Below are 23,289 nucleotides of genomic sequence, written 5' to 3'. Positions count from 1 at the left end.
AAAGATATTTCCTAATCAAATTACTCAAACATTTTCTGTACAGCCTAAAGCCAAAGCAACATGCAGTACACTAACTGCAGGAACAGTCCCATTGGGGCAACCTGAGGTTAAGTGCATTTCTCAAGGGAACTACAGTTCACTCGGAAACTGTCAAGTTCACAGTTGCCTATTCCTTGGAAGTGACCCTACAACCTTCAAGCTACCAACTCAGAGCCTTGACCACTTGATTACCACCATTCACTTTATTAAATGAAAATGTCCAAATTGCTGCTGCTTTGATGGTGTGGAAAGACACGATTGCCATCTTTTATAAAGCTCTGAGGAATTTAAGCAATGCTTTGAGGGCTCTATTTGAACAGGTTAGCCTAACGTAACATTGCGGGCCTACAAGCCAATTATTGACACAACGTTACGATGCGAAACAAGTTAAAGGCTTGTGCGAAGAGGGATGGAGCCCAATTAAATCACCAAAGGACTTCACAGTAACATGCCACAACCACAGTGGATTCAGTTCCACACCACAGGCCTTCAACAAGGGAAAACCCAATCACCACTTTCTTTAAATTAATCCAGGAAGAGACAGTCTGAAAAATAATTTAGCACTTTGTTCCTTTTTGGGCACCACATACAGTAGATTGACTGAGTACTACTTCTCAAAATGAGAATGTAATTTATTGAATGTGAATTTCAGTCAATCACACAGCGATGTGGTTTATCACCCAACCCCGACCAGCACGGGTGGATGTCTACACCATAAATCAACAAGACTTATCTACACCAACTAAACAATTACTGCTGAAACATACATGCACACACACATTTGCAGTTCTTAAGGCCAAAGCATACTTCGGTTTTCTTGTGCCAGTACGTCTCGCTCACAGTGCACGTGATGCAAATTTTGTCATCAGTATGCGCGCGGCTGGCCGCATTGTTGCACCATATTGACAAACGTGTCCATATGCGCTACAGGTCAAAAGAGTATACTTTAAAAGGCTGAGCTCTCAACTGTGTGCAATACGGAACAGCACATGAAAAAATGAAGTATAGCCTTTAATTAGCCACAGTGTTTAGCACACTGAAGAAGTAATCTCTACAGCAGTATTTTCTAGTGATAGACCGATATATCGACCATGGCGATTAATCGACCAAAATTTGGCCATTTTGAGAATTTTGGTATTACTCGATAACAATTTTTGCTTGCCCGACTAACCAAAATTGAGTTTGGTTAGTCGTAAATAGATTTTAAATTAAATAGATTTTAGTCAATAGATTTTAAAAATCAGTTTTCTAGGGGGGCCTGGGTAGCTCAGTGGTAAAGACGCTGGCTACCACCCCTGGAGTTCGCTAGTTCACTAGTTCAAATCCCAGGGCATGCTGAGTGACTCCAGCCAGGTCTCCTAAGCAACCTAATTGGCCCGGTTGCTAGGGAGGGTAGTCACATGGGGTAACCTCCTGGTGATCACTATAATGTGGTTCGTTCTCAGTGGGGTGCGTGGTGAGCTGAGCATGGATGAAGCCTCCACACACGCTATGTCTCTGTGGCAATGCGCTCAACAAGCCACATGATAAGATGTGCAGGTTGATGATCTCAGATACAGAGGCAACTGGGATTCATTCTCCACCACCCAGACTGAGGTGAATCACTACACAACCAGCACATTGGGAATTGGGGGCATTCCAAATTGGGAGAAAAAGTTTTCTATTTATTTGCCAAGTATTTCATTTCAGTAATTTTATGTACATCTCATTTAAATTGCATTATGTAAATATCAGCATTATATGGGACCTCAGCCACCTGGCTCTCTAGATATGGAGATCGGCCATTGAAAAATCCATACGGGTTGACCAATTTGTGAATTGGTGGTCATGCCAGGTCCAAAACATTATTATAATCAACCATTTTATTATAACCCAGTGGCAGATTAAAGAGTATTATTTAAGTGTCTTGATCAGGACAACAAAGTTTTCATAGAGTAAAGCAAGCCTGAGGCATTAGGCAACACAAAACACCCAATAGAACCAAATGGACAATTAATTAGCGCTTCCCAAGGTGACTGCTACGACTAAATCCATGGTGAGGGAGGGTCATACTAGGACTGGGGGGGGGGGGTTGGGTGGTCCTCACTGATCAGTTGTGATAGATAATCACTACTTGATTAGCGAGCAACTTTAAAGTGAAGTTATCTTCAAGTCACGATCTGTATATGATTTTGACACGTGCCAATACCAAAACACAAATATTCTGGGTCTATTAATGGAGTTAGTTTTCCCTCTAAAACATACGTGGAACAGTTGTTAAAATGTTATTCTACCAAGCCAACTAGGAAATCCACCGAAACCTACCTTAGAAAAAATCCATCTGACAAGAATCGTAATTATAGACCAGATCAGAGCTATTCCCATTGGACCTTGTGAAAACTGTGGATCATAGTCTCTGTCTTAGTTTGAGTGCAGGTGTTACAGTGTACGTCACTATGTGGGTGTATGGATTTGTGTACGTGTGTTAGTGTGTGTGTTACTGTAGATGGCTGGAGACCAGCTCAAGGCCCAGACAGAATGCATGCTGAGCTTAGTGCAGCTGTCTTTGTACACACACATACACACACTTAAAACGAGCTGCTCAAGCTAGCCCTAAATGTCTCGCTCTCTTTCTGTCCTTCCATTTCTCTGACTCCCTCTCTCTTGCACACTTACACACAGCCGCCTAGCAACAGCCAACCAGACCGGCAGCTCCATTGACGCACATGGTGGGAGTGGCTGGCAGGAGGAGAGCATGCTAGAGTCATCTTATCAGCGGTGCAGAGAGCAGATTGTACTCTTTATTTTCTAAATAACTGCCAACTTCTCTGCTGCCTCATAATCAAAGATGTGTGCTAGCTATCATGGAGCATATTTATTTTTCATTTGTGGTTTTGTGACCTCAAGGACTAAGTACTCATACGACTCTAGTTCAAGAGTCTATTTAGAGCAAGATTTGTTTTTATATCTAGTCAATATACAAGCTTTGAATGACAGCTTGGGTCGATGAAAGTTTGGGTGCACATGTATACATGAATAATATTAGTTTAAAATATATATTGTTTGCTTGTATTATTTGGTAATTTTTTTAATCTTTTGACAATTTCAACTTGCAATTTTACACACAAAACTAGATTAATATATTTTCTGAAGTCGCCAGGGAATTGGTGGTTGCTATTGTGTTTTGAGTGTTTTTAGCGCACTGCAACATGGTTATGGTGTTCTGGGTGGTTGCTTGAGCATTACTAGGGTGTTGTAGGTGGATACTTGATGGTCAATTACTGGCCCAAGGCAAAAAATCCCACTCCCAATTCTAAATAAAATGTTGGTCTCTAGATATGACTCTGCCTTCAATGCAAGTCTATCGGTGATACTCCAAATCAATACGAAAATAAAATAAGAATGTATTATAAATAAAGAAATTGAAGCTAACATTTCTGCATTGTGACATTCTTTTCAAGACACTTAAGCACATTAAACCACCCAAATCTCATTACCATAACGTGTCCAGACGTTTTAATTTCACTATTCCCTTTGTTTTTAATGAATCTCTGTATCTCAATTATTTTTTAAATGAACATCAGCCAAAATGAAAAGCAGTACTTAGGGAGTACTAATGGTGTATAAATACTTTATAATTTAAATAATAAAAAAATGTCACATAGTGGTAATGAGAACATCACAATGGCCGTCTGTTTTTGCATGGTCCTAAAATATGCTTCATTTTCTTCTGCATACTATAATTTCCTATTTATTTATTTATTTATTTATTTTTTGGAGTAAAACAGGACCAGGACATTGTCTTGACAGGTTTTGTGAGAATTACTGTGGTATTTTTTTTATTTTGTTAGTGATTTAATCAGATAAATATACAGTCTGCATGTGCTGCATGCTTCAAAGTGAATGTGTAAAGCCGCTCATACACTAAAAACACCACATTTTATGAGCATCGTGCGCTGTGCTTGTTGTAGTAGATGACAGAAGAGAGCGCCTGTAGACAGCATATTTATATAAAATTAAATCGCAGCATTCTGCTCGACCATTGTCACATGACCATTGTCTTATCCAGAGGCAAGAAACTACCGTCAAAAAACAATTTTTTTAAAAGCCTTCACATAAAACAAAAAGCTTGATTCAAAATAAAACTTGCCGCATTAAACTGAATCACAACAGAAATATGTTACTACTGTATAGCATAATGTAATATTTAATGTAATAATAAAAATAATTATGATATTTAAGCAATATCTCACAAGCAAGTGTGCTGTACATACCGAATAGTAGTTTTCATCAATGTGATGCTCTGTTGCGCAGCAATTTATTTGACAAAATTAAGACCAATGTTCACATTTTAATTTCAGAGTCTTACTGGTCATTGTCAACTAATGCATTTTAGGGGTCAAAAAGTCACCATAAATCACAAAATGCATTGTTTGGCCCACTGGCCTAATTTTTATCATAAATAATATGGATAATGTTAAATATATTGTTACGCACAAGACTCAATTATTTGTAGGCTTTCTTTGAACGTAGTTTAGACTTGCTTTAGGAACAGGTGTAACACAAGCTCCCTCTCTCAGACCAAAGTTGTCCTCTCTTAGCAGTGACATCACCACATCTATCTGCGGAGAAGCATTTCCTTAAATAGCAAAACGGCAAGTTGGATGAGCTGAACCCCCGCAAACCACAGTCACAGAAAACAGACTTTTCTCGCAATTCAAAGACACTAACGGCCCATTTCACAGAAGCAAGACACATTCTACACAACACTGTTGATATCATGATTATGGAATGAGCTTCAAAATATTATTTCTTTTAAAGAGACAGATCAACAAAGGTTATTATTTACTCACCCTCACATTGTTCCAAACTTGTATGACTTTCTTTTTTCCATGGAATTAAACAGCTCTTTGGCAAAACAGCCTCAGTCACCATTCACTTTCAATGCATGTTTTTCCATACAATGAAAGTAAATGGTGACCCAAGGCTAACATTCTGCCTAACATCTTTTGTGCTCCACGGAAAGAAAGTCATACAGATATGGAACAGCATGACAGGGCTCCAGACTAGTGTTGTCACGGTACCAAAATTTCAGTAGTCGGTACCGATACCAGTGAACTTTCACGGTTCTCGATACCAATTTCGGTACCACAGCATAAATATGCTAATATGACAATGTGCTATTGAACACACCCGTTTAGCCCATTTAAAAAGTTACATTTCACTGTAACTAATAAATTAAAAGAAATGCATGTTTCCTCAAGTGTTTCTCAATCAAGGATGCATTGCTAAAGTGTTTTTAAGTAGCACCCTACTGAAATCTGTTTTATTCTTTACCAAATCATGTTTTCCTTTTTGTTGTTATTATTATTATTATGATCATTTCCAGATCTCCATGTTTTAGAGTTTAGTTTAATTTAATCATAAAAATGGTGTCTAATCAATTCATTTTAAAAAAAATTTAACAAGTGAAAATAGAACCTTTCAACATGTCATTTCATTTTTGTTGCCAAACTTTTATTCAACAGCAGTCTTGCTTGTGAACTATTGCTTCATTATTATTATCATTATCATTACAGTGAATATTACATTTTACTAAACAGTTAAAATATATTTCTGTCACAATTTCTTCAATTTCAGGGCTCTAGCTTATATTTTGAAATGTGCTTTTATTATGACGTTTATTTTTTGCCGGAGGCTTCACTTTCCGGATAAACAGTTTGCGACACAGTGGCTTTTAAGTCATGTCTGTAATCTCATCTCTTTACACTGGTCTTTGAGTCTGACAAATGAAATGTAGGACTGTATGTGGTAATGTTTAAATGTTTTAAATGTTATTACTGTGAAGCACTTTGGTCAACTCTGTTGTTTTAAATGCTTTATAAATAGTATAAATAATAAAGTTGAGTTGAGATTAAAGCACAAATTCTGTGATTTAATTATATAAATATATAGTTTACATGTGCTGCGTTGTTCACAGTAGATTAGTGCTCTGCTCTGTCATCTTAAACAATGTGTCGTGAATGATTCTCATTATGTATGAGCGGCCGGATTTATACATTCATTCAAAGTACGCAGCTCTTCCACACTAAAATTGCAGTCTTTAGCGGTTTAATAAATCACACTAGGACGTGTCACAATTTTAATTTGATTAATTGTTCAATTTCAGTGTAAGGAGTCACAGAGCACGCACTCAAAATGAACATTTAAAAGCAGTCGTGTGTAAGTCATACTGCGCACTGGTACCTGATTGAGTCAGTGCTCGGTACTACTGGTACTGCAGAAACACTGGTATAGTTATATCTTTTTTTTTATTTTAGTATCAACTTGGTACTAAAGTACCATTATTTTTGACAACACTATTCCAGACTAAAAAAAATTACTAAGGAGCCATTGGCTCCTAAACTGAAACATTTAGTAGCCAAATGGCTGTTTAAGTTGCCACATCACAGAATTGCTCGATTTAGATTGTTGTTCAAAAACAAGATAGAAAGCCAAAGAAAAGACAGCTGATAGCTCATTAATCAGGTGTTTAATATATATACTCTATAGTTGAGTGCACAAATTTGCATTCCCCTTTTGTCTCATAAGTTTTCACACCCCTTTCAGAATTTCACATCACAAATAAATAAAAAAATGTTTTATTATATATATATATATATATATATATATATATATATATATATATATATATATATAAATAAAATTGATGTTATATATTATACATATATGTATATTCTGTATACAGTATATATATATATATATATATATATATATATATATATATATATATATATATATATATATATATATATATATAAAATTAAAAAAGAAAAATCTTAATCTTTCTTTACTGTGACTAGATGGCAAAGACACAAAAACTACAAGAGTGCAAATTGAATGAACTCCCAGATGCAGTTTATTGTGCTACTCCAATCCCAATAAATAATAGCCAGGAAAAAGAAAAAAAAAAAAGATTTGGTACATAACATGGGACTTTTAATTATAAACAAGCCTGAAATACACATGGGACTACTATTTTGGAATGTCTGTGCTCCCAGTTGTGAACTCACTGACGGCTGTTTCGCTGAGAAAAAGACTCTAATTCAAACTGCTAACCTGAGTTCAAACGAACTCTTGTTGGGTGATTTGTTATAAGACCCGGTTCAAAAGAGTCATTTGTTCATGAATCGGACATCATGGCTCATGCTGTGTTCATTGTTGCGTGCAGCCAGCGAGCTCATATCATCAACAGAATGGATGAAAAGCGGCACGAGACACACTGGTGCTCTAAAGATGTATTAAATAACTCACAAGATGATATCTGACGAAACCGCATATGAAAGCACACATCCTGACTGTCGCCAACGGCGACTAGATTTAAAATTATTGTCGTAATGATTTATTTTTGGTCGCATTTGTGACCATTTTAGTCATGAGGGTGAATGATTCAGTAAATGATGACTACATTTTCATTTTTGGATGAATTATCCCTAACAGCTTCGCTTACTGCCCAGGAAAACAGTCCAAAACCCAACATGCTCTCTGCTTTGAATGTTCCTCCCAGAGCTGAATTACTGGCACTCATGTAAATGTGAGATCAATGACATAGAAGTTGCGCACTTGGTCACATGTCTAATAAACAGCACAGCTGACGATGTGCACATTTGCATGGGAGAGCAAAAAAGTACAGTGGTGGAGAGAGGGGCCATTGCAGCTGTGGATTCCTGAGTCAAACACAGGAAGTGCAATGATGGAGAGCATTAACTGAGGCTCCTGCTCCTGACCTCATGCTTTCAGTTCCCAGGCCACAGTACAAGCAAAAAAAAAAACCTGACAACACATGAGTTTTGATCACGATTCACTGTGTAATGCATCCCAATGGGAAGAAAAACTCAGTCAGTCCTACGATTGCTAACGATCCAAGGCCTGTCACTTGGAGTCCGTCTGATGTCTGATTACAGTCTGTTATAAGGCTTCTGATTAGGGTTTGGACCGAGAGGCAAGATCAGCTCTTCTCTGCCCCAAGGTTACAAACATACAGTCTGAGATCATTTTTGGGGGGTTGGGGGGGAACAACCAGGAATGTTGTCCTAGGCCCTTTGATAAGGGGGCCCACTATGGTCCTTTACTGTGTAGCCTACACTTTGGGTATGGAATATAAGGTATGCCGGCAATAAAACTTTTGTCCCTGGTGAATTTTAAAGTCTCAGCTATTGAATAAGAGGGATGGGTCAGAATGATCGATTAGTTAGACCAGTCATACAACAACCAACTAGAGAGTTCCAAACTGAACCTTCACACTAATTCTGTCAAGAAAATGTCCTGGTTCTATTGTACTCCAAAATTAAAAGAAACAAATAAATTATGTTTTGCATATAGAAAACAAAGCCTTTTTAGGGCCATTAAGATATTTAACATTATGACATTATTTTTATGACCGTTACGCCCATTTTACCCCATAAATAAACACCCCCCCCACCCCCACCCATTACCGCAAATGCGAAAAAAGATAGTCATTATGATAAAAATTATAAAACATCCCGACACGTTATGGTAATAAGAAATAGTGGGTAAAATGTGCTTTAGTGTCTCGACCAATAGTTCAGATAACCCACCACCTAGTTGATTTTAAAAATGTGCAGTTTTGCACATCCCAAATCAATCAATACCTTTGAATGCACTTTAAAAATTTTATTTCAGACTAAAACAATAATTAGTCTTCAGTAAGTGTCTAAACATTTTAGTCCAAAATTGTTTTGCAAAGTTGGACTAACTAACAGACCTAGATAATGTAATTGTAGCTCAGCTTTGTCCAGCACGTATACATGTTAATCGGATTACAACTGGCCATGGCATTGTGCACATGCATGCTCATTAAGAGAGGTCATGGGTTGCGTGTTTTTAACCCACCGTTTTTGACATCCTTCCTTTAAATAATCCATTACGCATTGTGTCATGTATACTTGGATGGACACATGAACACTGTAGCTAGCTTGACTACGCAAAAACCTGCTAAAGATAGATTATATCCACGCATGTAAACATACTGACAAATAAAATCCTTCAATCAGACCAAGGGAAGAAGCTAAATCAAACTTGGCTTTCAGAAGGTAGGATATCCTCTTCATGTCTTGACGCAAATCAGGTGTTAAGACTACTCGTTATGTTCTGGGTTGTCCTGTTTTGCTTTTAGTTTTTCCACACAAAAATCACAGGTTATACCCTATATTTATCCAACCTGACTTGGTTTGAAGTAAAAAAGAAAGATCCATGTCAGCATAAGGTCGACTCGGGTGTGCTGCGTTCCTTCCTCTAAACATGTACCTGCTATTTTTTTTCCTTAAAGTGATAACAGTAAGTTTATAGTCAAGCTCAAACGTATTTCTTCCTTGTGTCTAACTGTGGGTGAGAAAAAAAGGGAGTGGGTTCATGAAAGAATAAGCAAACAAGATTCCCATTAGGCTAAATCTTTTAGATGTGTTTCTAAACTCACTCAGATTAAAGGAACAGGCCTTGGAGAGGCCTCATAAATTCAAAGCGTCCTCATGAGTTATTGCACCATTCTGAGAGATGCTGGATAACGGTAGTGCACATTCCTGTAAGTGCAAAGCCATAAACGCTGTTTTTACCGTACATGTTATAGTGGCCAAAAGTCGCCGCATAAACAAACTTATTCATTGAATACACCTGCACATTCTCCACTGGAGTAGGATGGCACATTAATACGGGCCTTTCTTTGTGCTTAAAGGGATTGTTCATCCAAAAAATGTAAATACTGCCATCATTTACTCACCCTCATGTTGTTCCAAATCCCTTTGACTTTCTTCCTTGGAGATGTTAGGCAGAATGTTTGGGACTGCCAGCTCAGTCATCATTCACTTCAATTGCATTTTTTTCCATACAATGAAAGCGAAAGGCGACTGTGGCTGTCATTCTGCCAACCATCTCCTTTTGAGTTCCATGAAAGAAAGTCAAATGGTTTCAAATGAATTTCCATTTTTAGGTGAACTATCCCTTTAAATGGCAAGAAATAGTTGACGTTAAAAAAAAGTGTCAAACTTGAGGTTAATCGTTCTCTGAACTGCTGAAGTTGATTTTCTCCAAGTGTTGTGTAACAGAACTTGGCGTTCTTATGGCAGATCTGCTAACCTTGCTGCTAGATGGCAGCACAATTTGCTGATGGCCGTTTTGTGGTGCGACAAGGATTAATGTCAGAGGAAGTGAATCAGTGTTATATTGTGACATGACATTCAACAGTCACAGCTTTGAGCCAACAATCCAATCGACAAACCAAACACAGCTCTACAAAAGAGATCATTCGTGTCGATTTACCTCAAGCACATCCACCCAAACTAAAGAAATATCTCAGAGGCCCAAATGTAATTGAAATGACATCAAGACAGCAAAAGAATGAGACATTCCATGACTGTCAACAAGGGTGTGGTTGTTTACGTCATTTCTAATCAAATGGAATACTTTAATGCACAAGTTCCGCCATTCTGATGCACTTGCATTGAAATGGGTGTCTCTGAAACTCACTGACCTGAACAGCGAGAAAAAAAAAATCCCAGTGCAAACATTACGGAAAAAGGATCCATAAACACAATCTATATGCGACTGTAAAAGCTAACACAACTGGTGTGACTGCACAGAGCTTAAAGGAATAGTTCATTCAAAAATGAAAACTTGTTTACTCACCCTCATGTAGTTTCAAACCTGAAACTTTCTTTCTTGCATGGAACACAAAAGGAGTTATATTGCAGAATGTCCATGCTGCTCTATTCCAGGTCACCATTCACTTTCACTGTATATCAATAAATGTGAATGGTGACCAGGGAGAGTCCAGCTCAGACATTGGAATGATTAAAGTCATTCAGGTATGAAACAACATGAGGGTAAAATAATTTTCATTTTTGAGTGAACTATCCTTTTAAGTGACTGTGCATGTGAAAGCAGTACTCGGCAGTGCAGGGGTTACACACGCATTTACACATACCAGCAGCAAGTTGAAAAATACTGAAAACCGAACAGCTCCCTCCACATTCTTACCACATCCTGAAACTTACGTCAGTAGAACAACATGGCACAAAACAAAAAACCTTATCGCTTGAGTGAGATAAACAAACTCCTTCAAAAAAACAAAACAACTCCTCCTCACCCTGTCTGCACCACCAAACACGGCTGATACAACCTCCAACGAAAGCACGCCGATGCAAGCATTTATGTCGACCCTTTCAGCTACAAAACCATCATGATGTTCACTACCTTTGGCTCTCTGCTTGCACACTAAATGCCAATGGTGTCAATGGTGTCAGGTCCATCAGAGGACTGCAATGCTTCACATGGTGCTCAGAACGGGCTGCACTGCTGCTTTGCATAAATGGCAGAAACATGCTGTCATGCGGCTGATAACTCATTGCCGCAGTAAAGTAATACAGCACATTAATAAGTGCGAGATTCAGGAGCACAGGCACATCAGACCACACCAGAAAGGGCAGGAAAATTCACATGCACATGCCTCATACAGCTGTTTTACCTGCTCAAAATCACGTCATAATCTGGCATGTTCGTGAGATTCTTAAAAACACATGTAGCAATTTACTAACTAGTCAAGTCATTTTTATTTGTATAGCGCCTTTCACAACACACATCGTTTCAAAGCAGCTTTACAGAAAATCATGCATTAACTGCTATGACTACAACATTTATCTTTCCCACAGAAACATTTTTCAGGAACTTCAAGTGTGTTTCTGGCCTAAAGCTGAAGTATGTAATTTTTTGGATGTTAAAATACTTTCTCTGATCCTTGCTTAATGCGTACAGACAATTATAAGCAAGCCATTTGTAGGCCAATTTCCCAAAATGTGCAAATACTGTGGCTCAAATCATTTACATTTATTCATTTGGCAGACACTTTTATCCAAAGCGACTTACAAAAGAGGAATAATACATCATAAGCGATTCATCTTAAGGAGACAGTGCTACAAAAAAATTGTTGCATTACAAAGTTTCACTAGCATTAGAATAGTAGTATCCAAGACAGATTAGAGTGCAACATGGTTAAGTGCTCATGGAAAAGATGTGTTTTTAGCAGTTTTTTGAAGACAGAGAGTGAGTCTACTTCATGGTTGGAGTTGGGAAGGTCATTTCACCAACATGGTACAGTGAAACCTAAAGTCCGGAAAAGTGTTTTGGTGACTCTTTGTATTAGTACAACAAGGCGCCACTCAGGCTTCTGGTGGAACGTAGCTCTGCAGAAATGATTTTAGGAATGCTGGAGCGGACCCAGTGACTGTTCTGAATGCCAGCATCAGAGTCTTGAATTTGATACGTGCATCAACCGGCAGCCAGTGAAGAGACACAAGGAGTGGTGTAACACAGGGCTCCAGACTAAAAAAAATGACTTAGTAGCCATTAGCTCCTAAACTGAAACATTAAGGAGCCAAATGGCTGTTTTTAGTTGCCAAATCACAGAATTGCTCAATTTAGATTGTTGTTCAGAAACAAAATAGAAAGCCAAATAAAAGACAGCTGATAACCCATTAATCAGAGATTTAATAAACAGTATATATAGTTGAGAAGACACATTTGCATTTCCATTTGTCTCAAATGTTCACACCCCTTTCATAATTTATACAAATATAAGAGATAAAATATTTTTTTTATTTAGAACTGCTCTTCAGAATCTACATTACAGGTATTTACATATAGTATGCATATAGTCGTGTGTTGTCTTCTTGAGCATCGATGAATATTTGCACCTTGTGTAATAGTTGTGTACCAGTCAAAAGCTTGATTTATATACACTGGCAGACAAAATTTGGAATAATGTACATATTTTGCTCTTATGGAAAGAAATTGGTACTTTTATTCACCAAAGTGGCATTCATCTGATTACAATGTATAGTCAGGACATTAATAATGTGAAAAACTACTATTACAATTTGAAAAAAATTACTACTTCAAAGAGTTCTCATCAAAAAATCCTCCACGTGCAGCAATGACAGCTTTGCAGATCCTTGGCATTCTAGCTGTCAGTTTGTCCAGTAGCACTTGCCATAGATGTGACTGTCTTGTCGGGCACTTCTCACGCACCTTACAGTCTACCTGATCCCACAAAAGCTCAATGGGGTTAAGATCCATAACACTCTTTTCCAGTTATCTGTTGTCCAATGTCTGTTTCTTTGCCCACTCTAACTTTTCTTTTTCTGTTTTAAAAGTGGCTTTTTCTTTGCAATTCTTTTGATAAGCCCTGCACCCCTCAGTCTTCTCTTTACTGTTGTACATGAAACTGGTGTTGAGCAGGTAGAATTCAATGAAGTTGTCAGCTGAGGACATGCGAGGCATCTATTTCTCAAACTAGAGACTCTGATGTACTTATCCTCTTGTTTAGTTGTACATCTGGCCTTCCACATCTCTTTCTGTCCTTATTAGAGCCAGTTGTCCTTTGTCTTTGAAGACAAGTGTACACCTTTGTATGAAATCTTCAGTTTTTTGGCAATTTCAAGCATTGTACAGCCTTCATTCCTCAAAACAATGATTGACTGATGAGTTTCTAGAGAAAGCTGTTTCTTTTTTTCCATTTTTGACCTAATATTAACCTTAAGACATGCCAGTCTATTGCATACTGTGGCAACTCAAAAACAAACACAAAGACAATGTTAAGCTTCATTTAATGAACCAAATAGCTTTCAGCTGTGTTTGATATAATGGCAAGTGATTTTCTAGTGCCAAATTAGCAATTTAGCATGTTTACTTAAGGATAAGGTGTTGGAGTGATGGCTGCTGGAAATGGGGCCTGTCTAGATTTGATCAAAAATAACTTTTTTCAAATAGTGATGGTGCTGTTTTTTACATCAGTAATGTCCTGACTATACTTTGTGATCAGTTGAATGCCACTTTGGTGAATTAAATTACCAATTTCCTTCTGAAACAGCTAAATCTGTACATTTTTCCAAACGTTTGGCCGCCAGTGTGTGTGCATGTGTGTGTATATCTATATATATATATAAATTGTTTTAAAATATTGCCTTAGTCTTTCTTTACTTTTACCGGATGGCCCCAGACATAGAGACTACAAGAGTGCAAACTGAATGAAATCCCAGATGCAGTTTATTGTGCTACTTCAATCCCAATTAATAATTACCTGAAGAAAAAAAAGTGGTACACAATACAGGACATTTAATTATAATGAAGCCCAAAATATAACATGGGACTCTTATTTTGAAATGTCTGCACTCCCAGGTGTGAGCTCACTGACGGCTGATTCGCTGAGAAAGTTAATCTGATTCAAACTGCTTACCTGAGCTCCAGAGTTCTCACCCTCAGTTCTTTTCGGATGATTCATGAAAAAGATCTGTTTCAAAAGAGTAATTTGGTCACGACTCTCTCGAGCTGGGTTTGTTTTTGCGTGGGGTGCAGCGAGTTTGTCAGAAACAGAACAGGTGAAAAGCGGCACGAAACACACTGGCGCTCTAAAGATGAATTCAATAACTCACAAGATAACATCTGATGAAACCTCATATGAAAGCACACATCCCCACTGTCACCAATGGCGACAAGATTTTAAATGATTGTCACAATCAATTATTTTTGGTCGCATTTGCAACCATTTTAGTCGCAGTCTGGAGCCCTGTAACATGCGCTCTTTTTGGTTCATTAAAGACCAGATGTGCTGCTGCATTCTGGATCATTTGCAGGGGCCTAATTGCACATGCAGGGAAGCCTGCAATTAGAGCGTTACAGCAGTCCAGTCAAGTTATGACAAGTGACTGAACAAGGAATTGTGTGGCATGTTCAGAGAGGAAGGGTCTTATTTTCCTGATATTGTAGAGTGTAAATCTACATGATTGTGCTGTCTTAGGGATGAAGTCTGAATGTTTCTGCATTTTTACGAGCATCCTAACCAACCTTGGCTCAACCAATGGCACGAGTTTGAGGCACAACTGTCTGTTTGTTTGACCAATGGAAGACAAGGGGAGTGTTTAGGAAACCTGTTTGAATACTATTTTTTTGCAATTCTGTTTGCCACACTAGTGGCACAGGATTTTTAAAATAGCTGATGTCCATAATTTCTGCAAAACTAGCACCACCAAATGGAATTGCAAATATAAGCATGGTTTTCAAACAACCTTCCTGAATCTTCTGTAGATTGAATAAACAGTCCTGCCTCAAATTCACACATTTGAGTCAATGTTGTCGTGTTGGGATGGACGGGCTGCTCAAATAAATGGAGCAATTTCTATAGCACCACAACAACATGCTTAAAACAGCCACACAGTTTCTCTTAATTATACTTGATAAGCGCAAACATGATGTTTAGAGTTATTTTAGTGGAATATATGTATTAACTGAGCTTCTAATGTGCATGCTTCTTATATCTGTGTCACTGCATGTTGATATCAGACACACTGAAGAGTTTCGTAAGTTCTTGTGCATGTATTCGCTTCTAAATATGTTCCAATCGGATGGTTATTTCCCTTTAAATCCGCTCATAACAGGCAAAGTTTAAACTCTGTTTTATTATTTGGCACTCTGCTGCTGTGGCAATACAAGCCAAATGTCTGAATGTTTTTGTAATGGACAAATCTAAAAACAGTTATGACCACGTTACAGCTGTCTTTAGCTTCATCCCATTTCATACGGATAGGCCAAATTGCATCTTAAAATAACAATAACGAAATTAATTCGGAAACTCACGCAGTTTATTCGTGATAACATGTCAACAAACATGAAAGAACTGCTCGTGCCCATTTTTGCACTGGTTCACACTGAAAAGAAAAAAATCATAAAAGCTGAAAATAAACAGCGTGTAGGGAGATGTAGTTGTTTTATTTTATTTTCTAATAATATTTTGTCTCCTGCTTCCCAATACCTTGCTCTCCTCTCGCGTACCCTCTCTATTTCATTGGCTGGAGCTCATTATCATTCTTTCACTCATCGGGGCAGTGCGCACATCTGAGGACAAGATGTCTAGATATTAAGCTGGTCTGAAATCCGTCTGCGACTAGTCGGTCCGTGCCACAGGAGTGTGGACACTACATGAAAATTGGTCGTTTGATCTGAGACTTCTTGTAGCAAACCAGTGGCCGACTCAAAAGGAGATGAGCTCGAGTCGTGTAAAGTGCGTGATCTCTTCACTTCTGCTCTGCACTGGCTGATAACACAAAGAAACATCCTCATTTTTGGGAAGATGAGTGTTCATTTACAAAAAGCATGTTTCAAAAAATCAAGAGTAGGAGAGCAGAGTTGAGAGGGGGGAAAAAAAAAGAGTGAAGTTAATGGAAAAGTGAGAGGAATAACGATAGAGAAGAGAGAGAGAGAGAGAGAGAGAGAGAGAAAGAGAAAGAGAAAGAGACCCTGGCCATCTGTGATGTTGGCAGCTGGCCAAACCACCGCCCCCGGAGTCCAGGCACATGCTTAACTACCTCCCTCTGCAATGGTAGCCTGCCTCAACTCCAACAAACACAGCAGCAAGGGGCAACTACATGCACACAAGCGCTGCAACAGTCACTTGTATTTTTTGGTTGCACAAACAAAACAAAAACAATTTTGTTTACAAAAAGCGAACCGCCCTCCCTCTACAAGCCTGCTAAGTGTGCATATAACCTAAATGTTACTGACACAACTTGAGGCACCATTTGTGGCCAAGTAATTTCTTACATGTGCACCTTAAAGATAATATAATCTTTTTCAATGTTAAAATACTTTCTTATATCCCAGTTTAATATGCAGATTATAATTAATTAAATAGTTACACAAGTACAATATATGTAAGCCATTTGTAGCTTGATTCCCCTGAAAAGCGTTAACACTAGGCCTGTTGCGACTATGGCTGGGTATTGATACAGATTTCCCAATTCGTTTCGATTCAGATTCACAAGCTCTCGATTCGAATCCATATTGATACATATGGGTATATTTCAGTTATAATGTCAATTTTGCTAACATATGAAAGAAATTCTCTCCCAGCTAATGCTGATAATTATGCAGGGGTCCTTCTAAATAGGTACATTACCAAAATATTAATTTTACAAATTATATTTTCTTTGTTTTTCATCATTTTGGTCACATTTTAGATTTAAAAAATGTATTTATTGTATTCCATCAATAAATGTGATTGTATATAACATATACTGTATTATATTTTGTTACATCTTTATTGTTTAACCACTTATAAAGCACTGTGATGCACGTGCGATCTGCGGAGATTCACGGCAAACTCCCACGAGAATATGAGCAAGGATTTAAAGTGCTTGATTAAACGTTTACATAATGACAATTGTTCTTGGTCGTTGTGGGTCCACACACCCAGTGTTAATGACATGCAGTGACAGAGGAGAAGACCCCTTCTTACTCTTTCTGTGGAGATGATTATAATATAATATATATAATAATAATTCCTTACATTTATATAGTGCTTTACTAGGCACTCAAAGCACTTTACATAGTATAGGGGGACTCTCCTCAACCACCACCAGTGTGCAGCATCCACCTGGATGACATGAGCCATAGTGCACCAGTACTCTCTCCACAAACCAGCTATTGATGGAGAGGAGAGTAGAGTGATGTAGCCAATTCAGGGATGGGGATTATTAGGAGGCAATGATAGATATGGGCCAATAGGAGTAATTTGGCCAGGACACCAGGGTTGCACCCCTACTCTTTGCAAGAAGTGCCCCCTTTTTAATGACCACAGAGTCAGAGTCAGGACCCTAGTTTAAAGTCTCATCTGAAGGACAGTGACTTTTTACAGTACAGTGTCCCCATCACTATACTGGGACATTAGGACCCAACCAGACCACCCCCTGCTGGCCTCCTAATACCTCTTCCAGCAGCAAACTCAGTTTTCCCCAGGAGGTCTCCCATCCAGGTACTGGCCAAGCTCAACCCTGCTTAGCTTTAGTGGGCAACCAGGCAAGAGAATAACTATTCAGGTTGGCTGGGTTCCAAAAACAACAGTGTAAATGTAAATGGACCAAGATTAAAGTTGACCAAAAAGAGAAACATATTACAAATATTTAGAAATATTTTTATATTTAAAATATTATTTTTCATGCCATTCTACCCCCGTGCAATGTTTTACAAGTTTGTACAGCCTTAAAGGAAACCAAACCGTATATACCCATTTTATTATATGATTCCAAGTTAAATATGAAAAAATAACTAAGCACACAAACACCTTAAGTATGACAATTTGAATGACAATTAATCGTCATAATCCTGAAAGCCCTAAAACAGACAATTAATCGTCAACCAAATTTCATAATCGTGGCAGCCCAAGTTAACACAGAGTGTGTTTACATGCAATGTAAGGTCAGCGTAGTAAGGTCATAAACGGTTTAAGCAAAAAAAACGTTTGACAAAGATAGATTTTTGCCCATTACTTGTTGCATGTAAATACTTTTACTGGCTTTTTTATCGGCTTATCCAATGTGCACAAGCATTTTGCACATGTCTGTTTACATTTTTGTATCAAAAGCACAGAATGACCTGATGTTTTCAAGTTTCTCAAACCTTTTCTTGCACTGTTTGAGTTTATTTGAACAAGCTCATTTTGGCAATTATCAGCGTATTTGTGTGCATGTAAACGCACTTAATGTGGCATTACTTGCAACATTACTGAGAGGCCCACAGAGCAACAGTGGCTCAACCAAATGGCATTCGTTTGGGGTGGGACCACCTGTTTTAAGAACAGATGGAGAAGTGTTTGGTAAACATTATATTTGCAATTTAGTTTAGTACCACTCGTGACACATAAATTATATGCCGTGTTCAGTATGCAATTCAATATTTAGGACTACATTATTATTCAAAATCAACATACGGGACAGGACTACGTCATGACAACCTGAAAGTAATGGAAAGCTGGGTTGCAAACAAACACACAGGGCTTTCTAACATACAGTAGGTTCTAATCTCATCTCCCCATGGCATTATTTTCTAGGTGGCTGAAAGTCGTTTACATTGGGTCTCACTGTTAATTCAGTCAACAAGCTCATTTGTCACAACAGAATTCCTAAATATGCTCTCTTTCCCTATGGAGGGAGTACAAAGGCCTGGACTTGTCAGGACCGAGGGCCAAGAGCTGCTTCGAGTCTATCCCACATTCCACCCACAGATGAAATTCCAGTGAAAATCCAGGGAGAGCTTCGTTGCGTTTCAGTACAAGCTCTATCTGGGAGGCATTTAGTCAGTCATTGTGTTTTCAGAGAAGGCGGTTGTAGCTGCTGGGCCTTTCTTTTTGTACTTTTTTTTTTTCTTTTTTTGCAGTGTAACGGACAGAGAAAAGGGACAAATGCTTTCTGCACAAATCTTGCCAAAGCAATGCTATTAAGAGACGCAAATAAGTCTCAATGTATTCTAGTTCAAACTCCCAATGGACCCTAGCATTGTATAATAATAATCATTTAAAAAATAATAATAATAATAAAAAAGTGAAACAAAAATTATACAAAAAGCTGGAGGGAGAAAAATATAGTTTGACAAAATACCAGTTTAGATTTTCTGAAAATCTCAGCCACTATAGTCTTGCCATATGATGTAATACCAAACCACTCACTGTTTCACTTGCTATGCAATATTTTGCTAATTTTACTAGAAAGGCAGTACACAAATACATTTGCATGCATTTGATGTGTGTGCTGATAGCATCTCAGGGACTCTGAGACAACCAGGAGCAGAAGGGTTATCTAATCTAACTCCCAATACAAGCAGTTGCCTGGTGACATGACCCCTTATTATTGACTGACTACATCTTACATTCTAGGCCTCAAAGAACTACAGGGCTCTTCATCATCTAAGCATGTTATCTTGCACTATGTGAGCTTGCTGTAAGACCGATACATTTACCATGTACAGTGAGTGACAATCTTTTCACCTGAAGATACGCATTATCTCTTATTAAAGATTAAGTACAGGCACACAATACGTACCCCCAAGATTACAGTTCATCCTAAATGAATGCGTTTTCATTCATGGCTTTTATAATTGAGATATATAATTGACATTATTGAGTTGAATTCAGTGTTAAAGCAACTGGTTTGTCAAATTGTGTGCAAACACAACTTGGAAAGCTAGCAAAAGATGGTTAAATGAGATGCAACGCTACTTAAAAGGACCAGATTAATCATTTAACTCCTTACAGTAGCAGAGAAATACCTAATGGACACGGAGTAACAAGTTGTAATAGGGCTGTTTAAGAGAATTCCCAACAAATTCAAAAGTTGTGCTTGAGGGGGGAGAGTGACACACTTTCTGTCTGAAATGACTGTCAGCATGTGGCCCAAAGGGACAACAAAACATATTTTGTGTTGCCAACACCGCAGTATGACAGCGACAACAGACAATTAGGGAAAATAATGCGGTCTCTTGTCAAGCACTGACACTTGGGAACTTGAGTAAATAAATCAAGACCTTGAAAAAGCACAAGAATAATTGAGCACACATAAAAAATTGGCCTGTGTATCAAAACATTGACTTTTTTGAGAATCATACGCGCTTTCCGAACATTCGAATCCTATTCGAGTAGTTTGCGATGCGTCAAATAGCTACGTTCGAATCGTACGATTCACAAAATGCTCTGTGTTTTTTTGTTTTGTTTTTTATTTACCTGTGACAGCTGCCTCGGGTCGGGGGCTCCGAATAAAGATGAACTGGAGCTGAAACTGATGGCTCCTCTCCGGCTGAGAACATGTTTGGGAACCGGCCTGTCTAGAGGCAAAACCGGTAACTGATAACATAATTCCATTGAATAATATCAACGCTATGGATCCGGATCAAAAATAATTCAAACACCCGTGTAGTAGTAAAATAATGAAAGAAATCAAAAGAAGACGGGTAGGAGAACTTGCATTAAACTTGAGCGATGTTTGCAACTCTCAAAACACACGGGAATCCCCTCTCCCTTTAATTGCAAATAAAAATATTCAGTTTAAATGCTCAAGAGGTGAAGTGCTTCATTTTGTTGGGATCGATCTGGTTCTCGCGCACGCCGCCGTCATTATTGATATGGTCCATATTTCCCCACGCGCGTGTCTCGTGCTCCATTTCACTCGATTTTTATTCATCAGGCTCGTTTGGTCTTCCTTTCTTCTCCCTTTTTCCATGCACAGATCACGGCCTACAGACGACGAAGCCTCTCCTCTATCTTTTTAGTATCTTTAGAAAAAAATGCTTCCTCATTTTTTAAAATCCGTCCAGTCGTGAATCATCATCATCGTGCAAATGGCTCCACAGTCTCGTCTCCCAAATTAAAACAAATGGCATGACCACTTCAAACCCTTGCTGGAGAAAACCGAGAGATCCTGCGAATAAATAAATAAATGTACGGGAAGTTTGCTTTGAACACAAGCTCTGCCGTGTATGGACATTTATTTCTCTCTTGCTCTTTCTCAATGCAGACACAGTCTTTCTTTTTTCTCAATGCAAGCAAACACACTCAATGCAGCACTGTACATTTAACCAGAAGAAAGTGGCCTGGGTGAAATAAAAACACAATCCGCGACCACGCCGTGCGTGTATTGGCACATTGTTCGGTCAATGTCAAAACCAAAACGCAAAACGGGAAATAAATTACGCTGGTTACACACGACAGTCTCAGTTCGTTTTGTACAATGCAAGCTGTTTCCGAACATGCATTACCTGCGAATGAGATGGGCTTGTACAGAAAGCGTTTACAGAACATCTTCGTCTTTTTGAGCCAATGGGTGTTCAGCTGTGTATATAACGCGGATTCTCATTGGACCAAACCGCACAGCGCTTTTGAGACGACGAGTCTCATTGGCTATGCTTTCACGGCGATTCCAAGACTGATTTATGCACTCGTTCACTGACTGTACGGACCTCAACAAGGGTATTCCACTACATCGGGGTTTGCCCTGCAGCCGGTCTACATCATTGCCAGTGATTACCTTTCCCGTATGAGTCATCCAGTTATTCGTGAGAAGTGAGCTGCTGTTAAGTTCTCTTAATAATAAAAACCCAGGAGTTCCCATGTGTTTTGTGAAAAAGAGCATTTAACTTTTAATAGGTGTTTCCTATTTCTTTTTAGAACTTTAAGAAAATAGATCTGCCAATCATAGGTATGTCATCCAGTTACCTATATGTCATGTTCAAATGTTATAAGGCCCAATAAATTACAGATCTTCGACTAATAGCATAGTTCAAATATACTCCTCCTGGTTTCCATTGTTGCCTTTGGAGTGTGTTTGTGTGCTTTGGATAGAAACTTAAGACACAGAACTTTGTAAGTTTAAACAATACGTGAGCTGTCAGGCATTACAAGGTAATTGCATGACCACTGATAGTCAATAGCAGTGTCTGAGTATCACATTGTGTGCACACTGAGTACAATTCGCATGGAAACGCACTTCACAAAGGGGCTTTTCCAGAGTTAAAGGGATAGTTCATCCAAAAATGAATATTCTCATCATTTATGCACCCTCATGCAATCCCAGATGTGTATGACTTTCTTTCTTCTGCTGAACACAAATAAAGATTTTAGAAGAATATTTCAGCTCTGTATGTCCTCACAATGCAAGTGAATGGGTACCAACATTTTAAAGCTCCAAAAGCACATGAAGGCAGCATAAAAGTAATCCATATGACTCCAGTGGTTATATCTATATCTTCAGAGGGAATAAGATAGGTGTGTGAGAGAAACAGATATTTAAGTCCATTTTTACTATCAATCTCCACTTTCACGTTCTTCTTCTTTTGTTTTTGGCGATTCGTATTCTTCGTATATATCGCCACCTACTGGTTAGGGAGTATTTATAGTAAAAAAGGACTAAAATGTTTATCTGTTTCTCACCCACACCTATCATATCGCTTCTGACAATATATATTTAACAACTGGAGTCTTGTGGATTTCTTTTATGCTGCTTTTATGTGCTTTATGGAGCTTCAAAGTTCTGCCCACCATTCACTTGCATTGTATGTACCTTCAGAGCACAGATATTGTTCTAAAAATCTTCATTTGTGTTCAGCAGAAGAAAGCCAGTCATACCCTCATGCCATCCCAGATGTGTGAGTATATAATGAGGGAATTTTCATTTTTGGCTGAACTATCCCTTTAACAATAGGCTAATAATACAGCAAATAAACATAAAGTGTACTAACTGAAAATCCTTGTGGCATTTATATATCTGAAATAATGCAGATACTGGAATATTGTGACACAATTTTACGTATAGTTTTCTTTTAAAAGAACAATGATTCATGCAATGGCCATTTTTAAATTTAGTCCTTCTTTTTATGAGAAAATTA

General features: G+C 38.2%; 1 protein-coding gene across 6 annotated transcripts in view; it reads right to left on the bottom strand.

The window, feature by feature from the left end:
• Nucleotides 1–21,669, bottom strand: part of LOC127432126 (high affinity cAMP-specific 3',5'-cyclic phosphodiesterase 7A-like) — a 46,942-nt gene extending 25,273 nt beyond the window's left edge. For 5 of the 6 annotated variants that reach the window (XM_051682946.1, XM_051682947.1, XM_051682948.1 and 2 more), the window contains exon 1: nt 20,633–21,668. In XM_051682946.1, the coding sequence (XP_051538906.1) occupies nt 20,633–20,770 (138 nt within the window). In that variant the 5' untranslated portion in view covers nt 20,771–21,668. Of the gene's footprint in view, nt 1–20,632 lie in introns of all 6 variants that reach the window. The other variant, XM_051682945.1, reaches the window with a different exon arrangement.
• Nucleotides 21,670–23,289: the final 1,620 nt, after the last annotated feature.

Source organism: Myxocyprinus asiaticus, chromosome 41, assembly GCF_019703515.2.
Source record: "Myxocyprinus asiaticus isolate MX2 ecotype Aquarium Trade chromosome 41, UBuf_Myxa_2, whole genome shotgun sequence".
NCBI classification, from domain to species: domain Eukaryota; kingdom Metazoa; phylum Chordata; class Actinopteri; order Cypriniformes; family Catostomidae; genus Myxocyprinus; species Myxocyprinus asiaticus.
This window is presented reverse-complemented; position numbering and strand designations above follow the sequence as displayed.